The sequence below is a fragment of the Cetorhinus maximus genome, chromosome 5 (assembly GCF_964194155.1).
Source record: "Cetorhinus maximus chromosome 5, sCetMax3.hap1.1, whole genome shotgun sequence".
Lineage (NCBI taxonomy): Eukaryota > Metazoa > Chordata > Chondrichthyes > Lamniformes > Cetorhinidae > Cetorhinus > Cetorhinus maximus.
The window spans coordinates 155,753,034-155,771,802 of NC_135883.1; the positions used below are offsets into that span (position 1 = coordinate 155,753,034).

The 18,769-nt window shown below is 45.8% G+C and overlaps 1 protein-coding gene across 1 annotated transcript in view; it reads left to right on the plus strand.

Moving 5' to 3' along the window:
- The window catches only part of gnmt (glycine N-methyltransferase), a 78,004-nt gene extending 60,980 nt beyond the window's left edge, over positions 1-17,024 (plus strand). Inside the window, exons 3-6 of the mRNA XM_078542717.1 lie at positions 44-157; positions 769-911; positions 2,379-2,500; positions 15,243-17,024. Of these exons, the coding sequence (XP_078398843.1) occupies positions 44-157; positions 769-911; positions 2,379-2,500; positions 15,243-15,414 (551 nt within the window). The 3' untranslated portion in view covers positions 15,415-17,024. The remainder of the gene's footprint in view (positions 1-43; positions 158-768; positions 912-2,378; positions 2,501-15,242) is intronic.
- The last annotated feature ends 1,745 nt before the right edge of the window (positions 17,025-18,769 follow it).

An 18,769-nucleotide genomic window follows, 5' to 3' on the forward strand; every position in this document is an offset into this window, starting at 1 on the left:
ATTCTGTAATTGTAGCCATAAACGACCTCACTTTGCTTTGTAGTGATCGAAGAAGCTAACTGGTTGACATTGCCTCATGACATTCAGAAGCCGGGTGATGGATTTGATGCTGTCCTTTGTTTAGGAAACTCGTTTGCACATTTACCAGATTTCAGAGGTAAAGTTTTATCCAACCTCTTATTCTTTTGTGACCAAAGAAAACGGTGACAAAGATCCTCATGTGAGGCCAGCAAGGAAATTTAAAGCTTGTAGAATTGAAGACACCACTTGGTTGGAAGGCTGGGGGCTGGTTGCAGGGGGATTTTTGGGGAGAGATCAGAGAGATCGATGGAGAGTCAGGTAGAATCAGGGAGGACGTGTCAGTGGTCACGGGGATGTCAAGAGAGACAGTTACAGTTTCGAGATCAGCTTGTTCAACCTGGGGAAACATGCTCCTTCTGCCACACAAGCTGTGCTGCAAAAGCACTTATGACCTGCTCCTTCTCCACTCCTTTTACTTTTCAAGGCCTGGGAATTTCTGGCGACTGTGAGTGAAAATAGAAACACTGTTAAAATGGAGGCTGCTGCTGCTTTGAAAGGTTTCATCCCGCCTCTTGGGATCAGGTTGGTTCTCACCTGCGTTAAAACCGGAAATGAATGGGTTTCAGAGTGGGTTGGGTTCTCGTTTTAGATTTTTAATGGATTAACTTCCCATCTGGGGTTAAAATGATCCCCTTTGTAACCCATGAATGGCCAGTTGGAATTGTCTTGAGTTTTGCCCCACTTCAGGTGACCAGAGTGACCAGAAGCTGGCACTGAGGAACATTGCCAGCATGGTGAAACCAGGCGGGATTTTAATCATTGACCACCGGAACTATGATGCTATCCTGGAAACTGGCCAAGCACCGAGAGGCAAAAATATTTACTACAAGGTAATTCACCTCAATAGAACTGGAGCCGTCCGAGGGTGCTCTGCATTTGTTTTAAGTGTTTTGTATATAAGGATGTCCAAATAATGCTACATATATTTAATATACCTACACCCCCCCTGTTCTGTATCCTCTCCAAACCCTGGAAACCTTGTTTCTATTTAACTGAGCCATCCCTTCCTAATTTTAAACACCCCACTCAGATCACCCCTCAATCTCCTCAGTATTAGTAAAAGCATCCCCAATTTTCAAGCCTTTCTTTATGTTTTTATCTCCACTTCCCAGGCAGCAACCTCGTGAACCTGAGCTGTATCCTTTCTATTGCATCAGCATCCTTCCTGTAGGATAGCCATTTCATCTCAAGTTTGAAGAAATATCCCCTAACTCCTAATTCTTTATGACCCCCTTCTAACCAACTTTTGATCCAATTTACTACTCTTCCCCCGAAAACCATACCCACTAATCTCCTGCAGTGCTTTTCCTGTAAGCTACCTTATCAAAAGCTTTCTGAACATCGGTGTACACAACATTTTCCCCATTCACCATATCTGTCATCTCCTCAAAGAACCATCACCATGTGCCATTTTTCTTTCTGAAATCTGTGTTGCATTAGACTGTGATTAATTATTTTTTCTTCACCTAGATAGTAATTTTATCTTTAGTTAATGATGCCTTCACACAGGCGTTAGATAAACAGGCCTGAGTTCACCCTTTTTGACAATGAGTAAAGCACTGGGACTTCACCAGTCCTCCAATACACAATCTCGCTCAATAGAACCCTGAAATATAGTTGGCCAGAGAACCAAAGGAATGATAAGGAGACATTTTTTTACACTTCGAGTTGCTTTGATCTGTAATGCCTTTCCTAAAAGGGTGATGGAAGCAGATTCAAAGGTAACGCTCAGACAGCAATTGAGGATATACTCGACAAGGAATATCTGCAGGGCTATGAGGTGAGAGCAGGGATTAGGACTAATTTCAAAGAGATGGCACAAACACAATGGGCCAACTGGACTCCTGTACCATATGATTTTATGATATCTCATCAGGTCACAGCACATTGTCATACTTTAGTTTAATTGTCACTGTCATTGGAAGTGTCCATTGTTAAAGCCACACATTTCCAGGTCAGATATAGAAAAGTCAGTCACAAAGTAAAGCTCCCTCTGTTCTACAACAATAGTGCCCACTTCACCAGCATGAACCTTGTGAATTCTATGACAGAGAATGACAATTTAGAAGATTCTCACCTCATTGACCTGGGCTTAGTTCAAACCAAGCTGCCAGTGGGGAAAGGTTTCAATATGTTTGCTATTCCCTTTTGTATTCTGTTAAGAGTTACAGGTGAGAAGATGTACTTCAAGATGTTTGGTGGAGAATTAGTCCTGTTTTTATTACATATTCAAAGAACAGTCACAAGTAGCTAAATCAGTTGAGAAGAATAAACGTTCAGCGGCTTGTGTCTTCCAGAGTGATCTTACCAAAGACATAAACACCTCTGTGCTGTATGTAAACAACAAACCTCACATGGTGACATTGGATTACACTGTTCAGCTCCCAAACCAGGACAACGATGGACATCCAGATGTGAGGTAGGCTTGTGCCCTAGGACAGGAGTAGACAATAGAAACATGAGGAGGAAAAATCAAAATTTAATTTTGAAAAAAAGGAATAATTTTAAATAAGCTTAATGGAACAGCATCAGCAGTTTTACAGTAGTTCTTTTCTGTGAAATGTTTCTATCATTAAAAGTTCTGCACTGGCAGGTGTTCACTAAAGGACAAACAACAGAGTCAAACACACGTCTCAAAAACATATTCATATATAATTACCAAGTACATAACAAACTGAGCGACAGCTTTGGAGTCATTGCCTATTTTCCATTTCCCATTGTATTTATTGCCGTTCCCTGCCATTTTATCAGGCCCACCCATGGGTAAATGCCACTCACCCAGACACCCACCCACCTGTTCATTTCTGATTTGTATGTACTTCCATTCGTGTGACTATTGCCCCTGCTTAATAGCCTGCTCCTTCCTCCGTTTCTAGAGCTGGGCTCTTCAGGTTGTGAAGTTCCCTCCAAACACCTTCACCTCCCCACCCATAGGCAACTTTATTGTTCTTTGTTCGGGATTGATGTTCATAGCTCGGGGTTTGAATGAGGAAGAGTAGCACGCTTGTGACCATTTTTGAACAATGTTTGCGCAGTTTGGATTCCCTGTCTCACATTGGAGCCTGTTCTGTCATTCAATTCGATCATGGCTGATCTAGATCTTAACTCCATCTACATATCTTGGTTCCCTAACCTTTAATACCTTTGCCCAACAGAAGTCTAGCAATCCCAGTTTTGCCCAAACCCTCAACAGCTCTTTGAGGGAGAGTGTTTGAAATTTCCATTACCCTCTGTGGAAATAAGTACTTTCTGACATAACTACTGAACACTCTGATTTTAATGTTATTTGTCCTTGTTTTGAACTCTGCCAACAGTTCTTGTCCTCTCTCTACACTTGCAAAACATTTAATCATCTTAAACACTTCAATTAGATTAACCCTTACTCGTCTGAATTCAAATGGTTACAGACCAAGTCTATGCAACCACTTGTCATAATTTGACCATTTCAAGCCCAGTATGTGTGCAGAGCTGAACCAGATGTGGTCTAACCATAGCTGTGCACAGTTGTAGCATAACTTTTTTTGTTTTATTCATTCATGAGATGTAGATGTCACTAAGCAAGGCAACATTTCTTCCCTTTGACCTCTTTAAATTCCAACCCCCTTGAGATAAAGCCCAACATTCTGAGAGCCTTTAAATTATTTTTTGTCGCTGCCTACAAGTGATTTCTGCTCTCAGACCTATAAATCCCTCACTTTGTCCAAGCTTCTCAATATTTAGAAAATTCTCTGATCTGTCTTTCTTAGGTCCAAGCTGGATGACTTCATCCTTTCCCATCTGCTCCCATCTGAACTCCATCTGCTAAAGCTTTTTAATCCATACATGAGATGTGGGAGTAACTAACAAAGCCAGGATTTATTATCCGTCCCCAATTTTCCTCGAAAAGATGGTGGAGAGTTGCCTTCTTGAACCGCTGCAGTCCCTATGGGAGGGAGTTCCAGGATTTTGACCCAACGACAGTGAAAGAATAGCAAGATAGTTCCAAATCAGGATGGTTTGTGACTTGGAAGGGAACTTGCTGGCGGCCTTGTCCTCATGTGCCTGCTGCCCTTGTTCTTCTAGGTGGTAGAGGTTGCAAGATTGGAAGGTGCTGGCGATGGAGCCTTAGTGAGTTTCTGCAACACATCTTGCAGATGGTTGCCACACTGTGCTGGTGATGAAGGGAGGTTAAGGTGGTGGATGAAGTGCCAATAAAGTGGTCTGTTTGTTGTGAATGGTTTTGCTTACTTGAGTGTTGTGGGAGCTGCGCTCATCCAGGCAAATGGGGAGTATTCTATCACACTCCTGACTTGTGCCTTGTAGATGGTGGACAGGCTTTGGGGAGTTTACTTCAGTTCTGCCGAAGGGTCGTGAGGACTCGAAACGTCAACTGTTTGCTTCTCCACCGATGCTGCCAGACCTGCTGAGTTTTTCCAGGTAATTCTGTTTTTGTTTTGGATTTCCAGCATCCGCAGTAGCTTTTAGCTTTTTGTTTTTAGGCTTTGGGGAGTCAGGACTTGGGTTACTTGCTGAAGAATCACAGCTGTTGACCTGCTCTTACAGCCATATTAATAAATTGACCAGTCCAGTTAAGTTTCTGGTCGTAGGTGACCACTCCATACAGGATGTTAATATTGTGGGGAGAGGCGGGGAGTGGGCAGTGGTGTTTGACAATGATTAAGCTATTGAATGTCAAATGGAGGTGGTTGGATTCTGTGTTCTTGGAAATGGTCCTTGCTTGGCACTGCTGAGCCCGAGCATGGATTTTGCCTGGATTTCGTCCACTCACTTAATCTATCCTGATCCTTTTGCAACTCACTGCTCCCATCTGCACTAATTCATAACAGTGTAGTGTGAAAACTTATATATGCACAACTCTCTATTCCTCATCCAAATCATTAAAAAATACAGTGACCACTCAAGTATAAGGTAATAATTTCTGGATTATTACCTGAGCCATGAACAAATTGGAGTCATGTAAATAAGATTAGAGAGTTGAATGTGTGCTTCAAAGACTGGTGTGGGAGAAATGGGTTTTGATTCATGGGGCACTGGCACCATTGGGGGAAATGGAAGCTGTACCATTAGGACAGTCTTCACCTGAACCGTGCTGGGCATGGTGCTGTGGTGAGTTTATAACCAGCACAGTAGAGAGGACTTCAAACTGAATAGTTGGGGAGAGGTATCAAGTGAGGGAAGAAGGAATAAATTAAAGAGAGAGAGAACAAGGCAAGAGAGCAAGGTAGCAATAAGATAATTGATAAACTGAGTGTGGCAGGAAGGGACAGAGCATACAAACTAAAGAATGCACCAGCAGATAAGTCTAGAGGTTGCAAAAATAATAATACAAAGGCAGAATTAAAGGCACTCTATCTGAATGCATGCAGCATTCGCAACAAGTTAGCTGAATTGACGGCACAAATGGAAGTAAACAGGTACGATGTCATTGCCACTATAGAGATGTGGCTGCAGGGTGACCAAAGCTGGGAACTGAATGGTCGGGGGCAGTATTGTCCAACCTTTTCATGCAAGGGGCCACAATTCGATTTTTTTCTCACTCATGGGGCTCTGATGAGCAAAATTGGAAAAGATAAGTTTTGGCGCAATGTTAAACCTGAATTTCAGTAAAATGTTGAGGTGTGAAGAAAAGAAACAACTTGCTGAGCAAAAAGAAAGCAATGTCAAAGCAATAAAATGACCATTTAAAATAATGAGTAATGAATAAAGACGATCATTAGAGTGTGAGAGGGTCAAATTGTGTTTTTCCGGCCCACACTCAGTCTCAGGATACTCATTCACTCGCCCTCACTCACACCCATACCCACTGTGTTCGTTGGCGTGAGTGTGTTGGTGTGTGGAGATGAGGTGAGTGCGAACCCTGAGATTGGGACTGAGCCGGACCTGCTCACACACACGTGCACTGCCTCTTTCTCACACACGCATGCGCGCATACGCGCTCATGCACGCACTCACTCATTCACCCCCACCAGCAGCCAGTTTCTGCTCCCTCCACCAGCAGCCACAAACATGTAGGGCAAAACTTTGCCCTGGGCGTGCGGGCTCGGGAAGCCGACCGCCGCCCACGATCGGGCCCGGAAAGCAGTTTCACTGAGAGGGCTGCCTCAGAGAGATGAAGATATATGAAAAAATATAGCTAAAAACATAAAAATATAATGAAACATGTCCCCTCATGTGACTCTGTCACAGGAGCAGGGACATGTTATTAATGAAAAAATAAAGCTTTTATTTGATTTTTATTTGCTATTGGAAACCTCACCTGGCCCGTGGATTAGGCTTCCAAAAAGGTGCAAAGGCTGCTTGGCCTTTTCGCCTGCCCGCCAACCATAAGGTTGGATGGGCAGCGAAAAGTTTCTATTAATTAACTTTTTAATGGCCTTAATAGGCCTTTTAATTGTCAGCGGGCGCGCTGCTGAATTCAGCGACTGAAATATTGCGCAAATGCGCAATGACATCGAGACACATGCCCAACGTCATTGCGCGGCATTTTACACTTGGTCGGGTCGGGTGTGTGCCCACCTGCCGAGCTAAAAACTTTACCCATAAGATCCTGAGGAGACTTGACAGGGTGAATGTGAAAAGATTTTTTTTACTGTATTTAACTTAAAGTAATGGTTTCTTTTTTTCAACTAGAGGCATGGCAGGGCAGCTCAGTCCCGTGTTATGCACCGCCTGCTCCTTGACGCTCCTTGCGCTCTGGCCGACCACGTGTGCAGGAAGTGCCACCAGCTGCAGCTACTTGAGCTCCGAGTTTCTGAGCTTGAGCGGCAGCTGGAGGCACTGAGGTACATCCGAGAGGCTGAGAGTTTCATGGACAGCACATTTTTAGACGTGATCACCCCACAGCTTACGCAAGTGCATTCAGAGATGGAATGGGTGCCCATCGGTCAGAAGAAAGGTGTCCGGCAGTTAATCAGGAAATCCCCAGGGTGCATCTTGTTCGAGAACTGTTTTTCTGTGTTGGAAAACGGTGAGTGTGACAGTTCCTCCGAGGAGTGCAGCCACACTCATGGCGCTGTGAGTGGCTCAGCTGTACAGGAGGAGAGGAAAAAGAGGGGAAGAGCAATAGTGGTAGAAGACTCGATAGTAAGGGGAACAGACAGGCGTTTCTGCGGTTGTAGACGTGACTCCAGGATGAAATGTTGCCTCTCTGGTGCCAGGGTCAAGGATGTCACTGAACGGCTGCAAGGCATTCTAAAGGGAGGGCAAACAGACAGAGATTGTGGTACATATTGGTACCAACGAAATAGGTAGAAAGAGGGATGAGGTCCTGCAAGCAGAATTTAGGGAGCTAGAAAGCAGATTAAAAAATAGGACCTCAAAGGTAGCAATCTCTGGATTACTTCCGGTGCCTCGTGGTAGTGAGTATAGAAATAGGAGATTAGTCCAGATGAATGCATAGCTGGAGGGATGGTGCAGGAGGGATGACTTTAGATTTCTGGGACATTGGGACAGTTTCTGGGGTTGGTGGGACCTGTCTGTACAAGACGGATTGGTTGCACCTGAACCGGAATGGGACCAACATCCTTGCAGGGTGGTTTGCTAGTGCTGTTGGGGAGGGTTTAAACTAACTTGGCAGGGGGATGGGATCCTGAGAGGAGGTTCAGCAGGGGGAGATGCACAGCCAAAATTAGAAGAGAGAGCAAGTGAGTCTGGAAGGCATAGAAATTATAGGCCAGTTAAGGCACAAGGGAGTTTGGCAAGGTTGGATGGTATTTATTTTAATGCAAAGAGTCTGACAAATAAGGCAGAAGAGTTGAGGGTACAAATTAACACAGGGAAGTATGATGTCATTGCTGTCACAGAGACATGGTTGAGAGAGGGGCAGGATTGGCAGCTCAATATTCCAGGATATAGGGCCTTCAGACGAGACAGGGAAGGAGGTAAAAGAGGTGGGGGATATCGCAATATTCATCAAGGAATCAATTACAGCAGTCAGGAGGGATGACATCTTGGAAGGCTCCTCAAATAAAGCCATATGGGTAGAACTGAAAAACAAAAAAGGAGCAAACACATTGCTGGGAGTGTACTATAGGCCCCCAAACAGTCAGAGAGAAATAGAAGAGCAGATATGCAGGCAAATTTCAGAGAAGTGTAAAAATAATAGGGTAGTAACAGTGGGGGATTTCAACTTCCCCAACATTAACTGGGTTAGTCATAGTGTGATATGTTTAGAGGGAGCAGAATTCTTAAAATGCATCCAGGAGAGCTTTTTAAACCAGGATGTAGAAGGTCCTACAAGAGAGGGGGCAGTCCTAGACTTAATTTTAGGGAATGAAGCCGGGCAAGTGGTGGAGTTATCAGTGGGGGAGCATTTTGCAGATAGTGATCATAACTCCGTTAGATTCAAGGTTGTTATGGAAAAGGACAAGGATGGGCCAGAAATCAGAGTTCTAAATTGGGGGAAGGCCAATTTTAATAAGATCAGATATTATTTAGCTAGACTGGACTGGGAGCAGCAACTTTTAGGTAAATCTGCGCCAGAGCAATGGGACTCATTCAAGAAGGAAATAGGGAGAGTAGAGGGCCAATATATTCCATTAAAGACAAAGGGTGGGACCAACAAACCCAGGGAACCCTGGATGCCGAGGGATATACAGGATTGGATAAAGAGAAAAAGGGAGGCTTATGGCAGAAAGCGAGGGCTCAAAACAGCGGAAGCCCTAGAGGAGTATAGAAGGTGTAGGGGGGAACTTAAAAAGGAAATTAGGAGAGCAAAAAGGGGGCATGAAAAAACATTGGCAGGTAAAATAAAGGACAATCCAAAGTTATTTTACAAGTACATTAAGAGTAAGAGGATAACTAAGGAAAGAGTAGGGTCCATTAAGGACCATAGTGGTGATTTGTGTGTGGAGCTGGAAGATGTAGGTAGGGTTCTAAATGAATACTTTGTGTCAGTGTTCACAAGTGAGAGGGACAACATGGGTATGGAAATCAGGCAGAAGGACTGTGATATAATATAAGAAATTAGCATAGAAAGGGAGGAGGTTCTAAGTGGTTTGGCAGGTTTAAAAGTATATAAACCTCCAGACCCGGATGAAATGTATCCCGGTCTGTTGAGAGAGGCAAGGGAGGAGGTAGCAGAGGTGCTGGCAATAATTTTCGATACCTCTCTGGCAACAGGAGAGGTGCCAGAGGACAGGAGGACAGCCAATGTGGTACCGTTATTCAAGAAGGGAGGAAGGGATAAACCAGGGAACTACAGGCCAGTCAGTCTAACCTCAGTGGTGGGGAGACTATTGGAAGCAATTCTGAGGGACAGAATTAATCTACATTTGGAGAGGCAGGGATTAATCAAGGACAATCAGCGAGGTTTTTTTTAAGGGGAGGTCATGTCTGGCCAATTTGATTCAATTTTTCGAAGAGGTGACCAGGCGTCTAGATGAGGGCAATGCATTTGACGTAGTCTACTTGGACTTCAGCAAGGCTTTTGATAAGGTCCCGCATGGGAGACTGATAATGAAGGCAAGAGCCCATGGGATCCAAGGCAATTTGCAAATTGGATCCAGAATTCACTGAGTGGCAGGAAGCAGAGGATGATGGTCTAGGGGTGTTTTTGTGACTGGATGCCTGTGTCCAGTGGGGTTCCACAGGGATCAGTGTTGGGTCCCTTGCTGTTTGTGGTATGTATAAATGATTTAGACTTGAATGTAGGAGGGTTGATCAGTAAGTTTGCAGATGACATGAAAATTGGTGGGGTGGTAAATAGTGAGGAGGATTGCCTTAGATTACAGGAGGATATAGATGGGCTGGTCAGATGGGCTGATCAGTGGCAAATGGAATTTAACCCGGATAAGTGTGAGGTAATGCACTTGGGCAGGACAAACAAGGCACGGGAATACACAATGAATGTTAGAACCCTGGGAAGTACCGAGGATCAGAGGGACCTTGGTGCGCATGTCCACTGGCCACTTAAGATAGCGGGACAGGTAGATAGGATACGTGGGATACTTGCCTTTATTAGCCGAGGCATAGAATATAAGAGCAAGGAGGTTATGCTGGAACTGTATAAAACGCTGGTTAGGCCACAGCTAGAGTATTGCGTGCAGTTCTGGAATCCGCATTATAGGAAGGATGTGTTTGCACTAGAGAGAGTGCAGAGGAGAGTTAGCAGGATGTTGCCTGGGCTGGAGAGTTTTAGTTATGAGCAGAGATTGGATAGGCTGGGGTTATTTTCCCTGGAACAGAGGAGATTGAGTGGGGACATGATTGAGGTGTATAAAATTAGGAGGGGCATAGATAGGATTGACAGGAAGGAACTTATCCCCTTGGTGGAGGGATCAATAACCAGGGGGTATAGGTTTAAGGTAAGGGGCAGGAGGTTTAGAGGGGATGTGAGGGAGAATTTTTTCACCCAGAGGGTGGTGGGAATCTGGAACTCACTGCCTGAAAGGGTGGTAGAGGCAGAAACCCTCATAACATTTAAGGAGCATTTGGATGTGCACATGCGATGCCATGACATACAAGGCTATGGGCCTAGTGCTGGAGAATGGGATTAGAATAGTTAGGTACTTGTTTGACCGGCACAGATTCGATGGGCTGAAGGGGATTTTTCTGTGCTGTAGACCTCTATGACTCTAATAGTTCCTCTTGTGGGAGGATCTAGAATGGGGTCAGCTTCCAAATAATGGGTCGTCCGTTTAGGATATGGATGAGGACATTTTTTTTTCTCCGAGGGTTGTGAGACTTTGGAATTCTCTTCCTCAAAAGGTGGTTGAGGCAGAGCCCTTGAATATCATTAAGACAGAGGGAGACAGATTCCTCATAAGCAAGGGAGTGAAATGTTATCGGGGTAGGTAGGAATATGAGGTTAAAATGAGATCAGCCATGATTCGTATTGAATGGCGGAGCAGGTCGTATGTTCATATGTATGTCTCCCCACTCCCAGCATCCACTCTGTCTCCTCTCCCCCCAGCATCCACTCCGTCCCCTCTCCCCCCGGCATCCACTCCGTCCCCTCTCCCCCCCGGCATCCACTCCGTCCCCTCTCCCCCCGGCATCCACTCCGTCCCCTCTCCCCCCGGCATCCACTCCGTCCCCTCTCCCCCCGGCATCCACTCCGTCCCCTCTCCCCCCGGCATCCACTCCGTCCCCTTTCCCCCCCTGGCATCCACTCCGTCCCCTCTCCCCCCCGGCATCCACTCCGTCCCCTCTCCCCCCGGCATCCACTCCGTCCCCTCTCCCCCCGGCATCCACTCCGTCCCCTCTCCCCCCGGCATCCACTCCGTCCCCTCTCCCCCCGGCATCCACTCCGTCCCCTTTCCCCCCCCGGCATCCACTCCGTCCCCTCTCCCCCCGGCATCTACCCCCCCCCCCCCCCCACCCCGGCATCCACTCCGTCCCCTCTCCCCCCGGCATCCACTCCGTTCCCCCCCCCACCCCCTCCGGTATCCACTCCGTCCCCTCTCCCCCCCCAGCAGTCACTCCGTCCCCTCGCCCCCCCCAGCAGCCACTCCGTCCCCTCGCCCCCCCCCCCCCCCCCCGGCAGCCACTCTGTCCCCTCCCCCCCCGGCAGCCACTCCGTCCCCTCCCCCACCGGCAGCCACTCCGTCCCCTCCCCCACCGGCAGCCACTCCGTCCCCTCCCCCCCCGGCAGCCACTCCGTCCCCTCCCCCCCCGGCAGCCACTCCGTCCCCTCCCCCACCGGCAGCCACTCCGTCCCCTCCCCCACCGGCAGCCACTCCGTCCCCTCCCTCCCCGGCAGCCACTCCGGCCCCCCCCTCCCCGGCAGCCACTCCGTCCCCTCTCTCTCCCCCCCCCCCCCCCCACCCCTGTCGGCAGCCACTCCGTCCCCTCTCCCCCCGACAGCCACTCTGTCCCCTCCCCTCCCCTCCCCGGCAGCCACTCCATCCCCAACCCCCCCCCACCAGCAGCCACTCCGTTACCCCTCCCGGCATTTGGATTTTCATAAAACTTTCAATAAGGTCCCACACAGGGGATTGGTAAGCAAAAAAATGATACCTGGGGTGAGATGATTATTCTGTGAGAAGAGATGGATTATACTGCGTCTATATTCCCTAGGATCTAGAAGAATAAGAGGAGAGTCATTGAAACATATAAAATTCATAAGGGGTTTGATAGGATAAATGTTGTGTAGGTGTTTCCCCTCATTGTGGAACTAGAGGTTACAATCTCAGAATAAGAGAGGTCAGCCATTTAGGACTGAAATGAGGAGAAATTTCTTCATTCAAATAGTTGTGAATCTTTGGAATTTTGAACTGTGGCTGCTCAGTTGTTGAATATATTCAAGATAGAGATCATTAGACTTTTGGATGCTTTTGGCTGATTATACTGAATTGCAAAGCAGGCCCAAAGACCTACTCCCACTCCCATTTCTCATGATCTTATGCTCCCTTCTTGTGATTCTAATTACTTTCATCTCGCTTTGCTGTATGCCGTATCTCTCCCAGTGTTTTTGCATAGGCCTTTATACTTTCATACAATGTTCCACTTTGTTTGTTGACCAAGGTTGCTTAATTACACAAATATAGCTCTTGCCCTTTATGGGTATGCACAGGTCTTGTAACCCACCAAATATTTCTTGGAAATATTTAGCCACAATTCTGTCAGTTAGTAGTTCTGCCCAGGCTACTGTGGCCAGTTTCTCACCATCCCTCCAAAGCCAGCCTTGCCTAAGTTTAAATCGTTTGTTCATGACTCGCCCTTATCCCTCTCAAATCTAAAATGAAATTCTAACATGTTATGGTCACTGTTATTTAATTGTTAACTTACCATTAGACCACTGTCCAGTTGAAGCTCATTGGATATCGCAAAATCTAATATGACTCGTTGGCTTCTTACTTTATGAAATTATTGTTCCAGGAATGTGTCCCATACGCTCATGAAATTTGGTGCCTTTGGGAATTGAGCTTCCCCTGAAATTTAAGTTAGTTGGTAGCAGGTTAGGGTGTAAAAAAGGCCCACTTTGGTTCTGTGGGACTTCTTCCCAGTTAAAGTAAACACTGAAAGACCCTCCAGCCCTCACCCCTCAAATCCCCTCACTTCCACTTGCACCCCATGCCCCATTCATGCTACCTCAAGCCCCCCCACCCACTATGGCCGCTCATTCCCCCATGCCAAGCTATGCTCCTCCACCCATCACACATGGCCTCCCCATGCCCCCTATGTCAAACTGGCACTTCCTTGTCTAGTGACCCACTATACACTTTATAGAGCCAATGCATCCTATAGTGACAATAGGATGTATAACAAAAAGCTTTTAAAAAGTCTTTTATTCCTAGCTTTCCACTCTGTTAAAATAAAGTCCTTTCACAACAGGGCAATAAAAATGTCAAACTTCAATTTCAACAGACTAATTAATTCCTGGGCTCTCAGCCAAGCCTCATTATAAATTCTTGGTTGTGAGCTCAGACATCCATTAGAATACTAAGACGCCTGAGCCCCAGAGAAAACATTGCTTGATCGACAGCTCTGGCTCTCTGATCTCTGCTGTTAGTTTCACAATGTTTATTCACACAAGGTTAAGAGGTTTCAAGTGCTTGCAGTTTCAGCTATTGAAACTTTAAAGGGCCTGGATGACTGGCACTTTTATTGCACTGTAGTAAAATGACTTTTTTTAACATAGTGTAAAGTTATGAATGGATGACTTTTACTTTAAAGTTTTTGTTTACACATTCTATTGTCACTACAGGGTTCACTGTTTCTATACAGTGTATACTGGGTCAATGGACATGGATGTCCTGCAGTTTGGCATAGGGGACATGAGCCGTGTGGGGTGGATGGGGTACATGCCTTGGCAATTGGGCATCAGGGGCCATAGCGGGTGGGTGGAAGGGCACAGCTTCGTATGGGGGCATGAGGGGCCATAGGAGATGGGTGGGGGGGCATACTTTGGCATGGAGGCATGAGGGGCTGTAGGGATTGTATGGGATCTTACCTTGGCATGGGGGCATGGGGGGCATGATGTGGACCTTTTGAACTTACCTTTTTAAAGATCCTCTCGTGCAGACTATGGTTCACAACACACCAGAAGTGCTGTGCACCTCCACTCATTGAAAACCTGGCCCACCTCCATGAAAATTGCAGAGGACTGGGACATGTCTATCCTCACTATGGAGCTGGCCAGGCCGGGAGTGTCAGCTCTTGACATGAACCAGCCTGCACCTTTAAAAGGCACACCCGAAAATTGGAAACCCAGGGAATGGGCTGGGCATTCTGGAATCGCGTCCCAGCTGACATTCTCAAAGGGCCCCTGAGTCACCCCAACTTGGTGAAAATCCTGCTCTGTGTGTTGAAACCCCACTCCAAGTTTTGAGCACAAAAATCAAGACTGACTCTCTAATGCAGTACTGAGGGAGTGCTGCATTGTCAGGGGTGCCATCTTCCAGATCAGGTGTTAAACCAAGGCCCTGGTTGCCTTTTTGGGTATTAAGGCATTATTTTGCAGAAGAACAGAGGAGGTACCTCGATGTCCTGGCCAATATTTCTCTCTCAATTCAACATCATAAAAAAATCCAGATTACCTGGTCATTTTCACAGTACTGTTGGGAGAGCTTGTTGTGTGCAAATTGGTTGCTGTATTTCCTGCATTACAACAGTGACTACTTCAAAAGTACATCATTGGCTGTAAAGTGCTCTGGGACAGCCTGTGGTCATGAGAGCCACTAGATAAATGCAAGTCTTTCTTACTACTCTGCATTTGCAGTAAGGTTCTCTGATTTCTGTGCTAATATATCCTGCAGCTGCAACTTTATCACTGCTGTAAACAAAATCCACAAAGATTTGCATTAATTCATCAATCCTAACTTTCACAATTCATACTGCCTGCTCACATATATCGATATCCTCCCTTTATAATGCTGAAAAAGTGCCCTTTATCCATATTGGTGCTCTTCGTTCTCTTATCTACATGTCCCTTTGAAAGACCTTTATAATCTGGAATATTTATCTGCTGGCCATGTTCAGCTTGTAGCCAAGCCTCAGTGATGTCACTGCGACACTGCACCCCAGTATCCTTTTGGTTGTGTTTGCACATCTAATTCACTTGTGTTATTCCCCAAGGCTATGTGTTTCGGGTTTGGACCCCGTAACGCGGTCTTTTACCATTTACATTAATAAGCAACAAAGGCTGGCATTCTTTTTTAATGATTGATTCATCGCAATGCAACCCAATGAAACCTTTTATCCCTTTGTCTCTCCCTCAGCACCTTCCGCCTGTCCTACTATCCTCACCGCGTGGAGGCCTTCACTGAGCTGCTGAAGAACGCTTTCCAAGGAAAATGTCAGCACAACCTGTACGGGGACTTTAAACCCCACAAGCTCGGCCAGGATTGCGTTCCGTGCTATTTTATCCACGTCATGAAGAAGACTGGTTGAGCACCGTCTCTCCAGAAGGATTGAGACTTTGACCCTGGAGACCCCAGGGGTAGAAAATGTGCAGTTACAGAACAACAGCAACGAAAAGAAACAATGCATGGAGGGAAAGAGTAAGACCAAAAACAGAACTTGAGGGGGGAATAAAACATTATTGTAGCAGGATGTAGGTTCATGTCTTTTGATTAGCAATTGGTGTAAATCATGGAAAGGATAACCACTGTAATTATATTGTAATTAGTAAAAGCATAATTGACTGTGTTGGCTGTTGTCCCTGTACCAGACCCAGACCCAAAGCTGCCAATATCGGCCAAATGTTGGAGTGATATTCATAATCAGAAAGAAGGACTGCACTCCACTCACCCCCCTCCCCTCCCACCACCAGCCAACTTCCATCTCCTGAAAGTGGTGATGCCAGGCAGGCAACAGATCAGTGTGAACCACAAGCCCCTGGCGCTGTGCCCAGGAGTCTTAATCTGTGAGGCAAGAAAGTAAATGTACACACATTTATCTATTGTTGCCCAGTGAGAACTGCTAATTTAACCCAAGATTTTCCATTATTTAAATGTTTAGCGCGTGACGGGAACACTTCTGTGGTTCTGTGGTGCTGCTTCAATTGTCTTGTGAGTCAAGGAAGATGATTTGAGCCACAGCAGTTGCACCATATCCACCAGAAAGCCTCAGCTTGTCCCACAATCCACCTCAGCAAAGATGAAGTGAGCTCTTTCACTAGACTGTGTTTGTTCCTCAAGGGCACGAGTGTGCCAACTGATTTTGAAGGCGCTGTAAGACTGTTTGATTGGCCATTGTATGAACAAGGAAAGCACAGTGCCAGAAACTACCAACTTGTATCGCAAGAGAGCTACAATGAGAAAAGACCAATGACCCATCTTAGTGCATCCATCCAGAAACCAATCCTACAGACCATCCATCACAGCATCCAACTGCTTATTAAATAATTACTACTATTTTTTCCCCCAACTACCCCACTTGTAAGTCCTTTCCCAAATGTTGATCACTCTTTGTGTGACTAATTTCGTGACTTCAATGCTAATTTCCCCTTTGCCATTTTAACCCAGTGATCCCATGCCCCCAACTTGTCGTGCCCTACCTTAGTTTTCTGGACATATGTTTTCTTTACTAGTCACTACCTTCAATATTTCTAAATGCTTCCTTTTCCGGCAAGGAAGCCATCCTGTCTCATAATTCAGCTCATGTCCCCAGGGACCAGCCTTACATAGTGTATCCTGGGATTAAAAAGCTCCCTTGTTGCGTTTGTAACAAAAATAGTGTTAAGGTATGGCATGGTTACAGTACAGAAAGGGTACAGTGTGACATCCTCCAATTTATTGTATTTTGGCTAAATAGTTCACCATTCTATATGAATGAGCTGTCCAGTTGACAGCAATGTTTAGCATCAAACCTGTCATGTGGGAATGTTTGAGAATGTAAAATCACTGAGGCTTTCAGGCCCAAATGACAACACGCACTTTTTTAAGCCTATAACAGTTATTATTATTAGTGTTGCTATTGAAACGCACCATGAAACTTCTCAGGCATGAACTCTAACCTGATTCATTGTGAAGAAATGAATATACTTGCTGTACATCAGAGATTCCTGTTTCTGACTATGGTTGATACTAACTGTGGTTCATGTTGGTTATTTAAAGGTAGAGCCTTTATTGTCCAATCTCGAGTCCCCTGGCACTCATCCATACTCAGCAGAGCCTGAAATATAAAACCCAGGGCCTGGGCTATTTTCTCCCTCACCCTTTCATTTCATCACTGACCTCTTGCTTGGTTGGAGCCTCTGGGTTTTGGTCCTTCCAGGTCTATGAGCACAAAGCTTGCTGACTGTATTGTAATGAGACTCGAACCCAAAACTGCACAGTCTATTGAGGGGATGCACTGCTAACTTCGTTCTCATTTTGAGCCAAGAAGGTGGCATGTCATATTAGATTTAGTAAAGAGTGTGCAGCCATATTTAGCTAACAGCATACCGCTGTGTGAACAAGTCAATGAATGAACGTCAAGGAAGCAACAAGTCAAGGAATGAAACCGGACCATCCGGCATGGACCTAGGCATCGGAAATGACAACAGCAAACTCAGCTCTGTCGACCCTGCAAAGTTCTCCTTACTAACATCTGTGACGCTTGTGCCAAAATTGGGAGAGCTGTCTCATAGACTAGTCAGGCAACAGCCTGATGTAGAGGGAAAAACATACATGACCTCATTCTCACCAACCCGCCTGCCGCAGATGCCCTGTCCATGACAGTATTGGTAGGAGTGACCACCACAGTCCTTGTGGAGACAAAACCTTGTCTTCACATTGAGGATACCCTCCATTGTTGTGTGGCACTACCGCCATGCTAATTGAAGTAGACTTCAAACAGATCTAGCAACTCAAGAATGGGAAACCATGAGGTGCTGTGGGCCATCAGCAGCAGCAGAATTGTACTCGAACATAATCTATAACCACATGGCCCAGCATATCCCCCACTCTACCATTACCATCAAGCCAGGGGATCAACCCTGGTTCAATGAGGAGTGCAGGAGCAACATCAGGCATACTTAAAAATGAGGTATCAACCCGGTGAAGCTACAACACAGGGCTACTTGCATGCCAAACAGCATAAGCAGCAAGTGATAGGCAGAGCTAAGCGATTCCACTACCAACTCTGCAGTCCAGCCACATCCAATTGTATATGGTGGTGGACAATTAAACAACTCTCTGAAGGAGGAGGCTCCAAAAATATCCCCATCCTCAACGATGGAGGAGCTCAGCACATCAGTGCAAAAGATCATTTGCAACAATCTTCAGCCAGAAGTGCCGAGTGGGTGATCCACCTCTGCCTCCTCCAGAGTTCCCCAGCATCACAGGTGCCCATCTACAGCCAATTCAATTCGCTCCTTATGATATCGAGAAATGGCTGAAGGCACTTGGTATTGCAAAGGCTATGGGCCCTGACAGCATTCCGGCAATAGTAACGAAGACCTGTGCTCCAGAACTTTTATGCCCCTAACCAAATTGTTCCAGTACAGTTACAACATAGGCATCTACCTGGCTATGTGGAAAATTATCCAGGTATGTCCTTGTTATGACACGTTTGATGATGTGTGCTATGTGGGTCAAATCCATGAGGGAAACTTGATCATGCTATCACAACAGTTTTGCAATTTGTATTTATTTTGAGATGCGTGCCCTGAATTCAGAAGTAATACGCCCACCAACACTGCAGAGATGTTTTAGAAAACTAAATTAAACATTTTGATCAAGATTTCAAGCACAAACATAGGTCTACAAATTAGTCCTATAATAACTCCTAAAACCTCTAATTAATCTGGTTTCCAGTTACA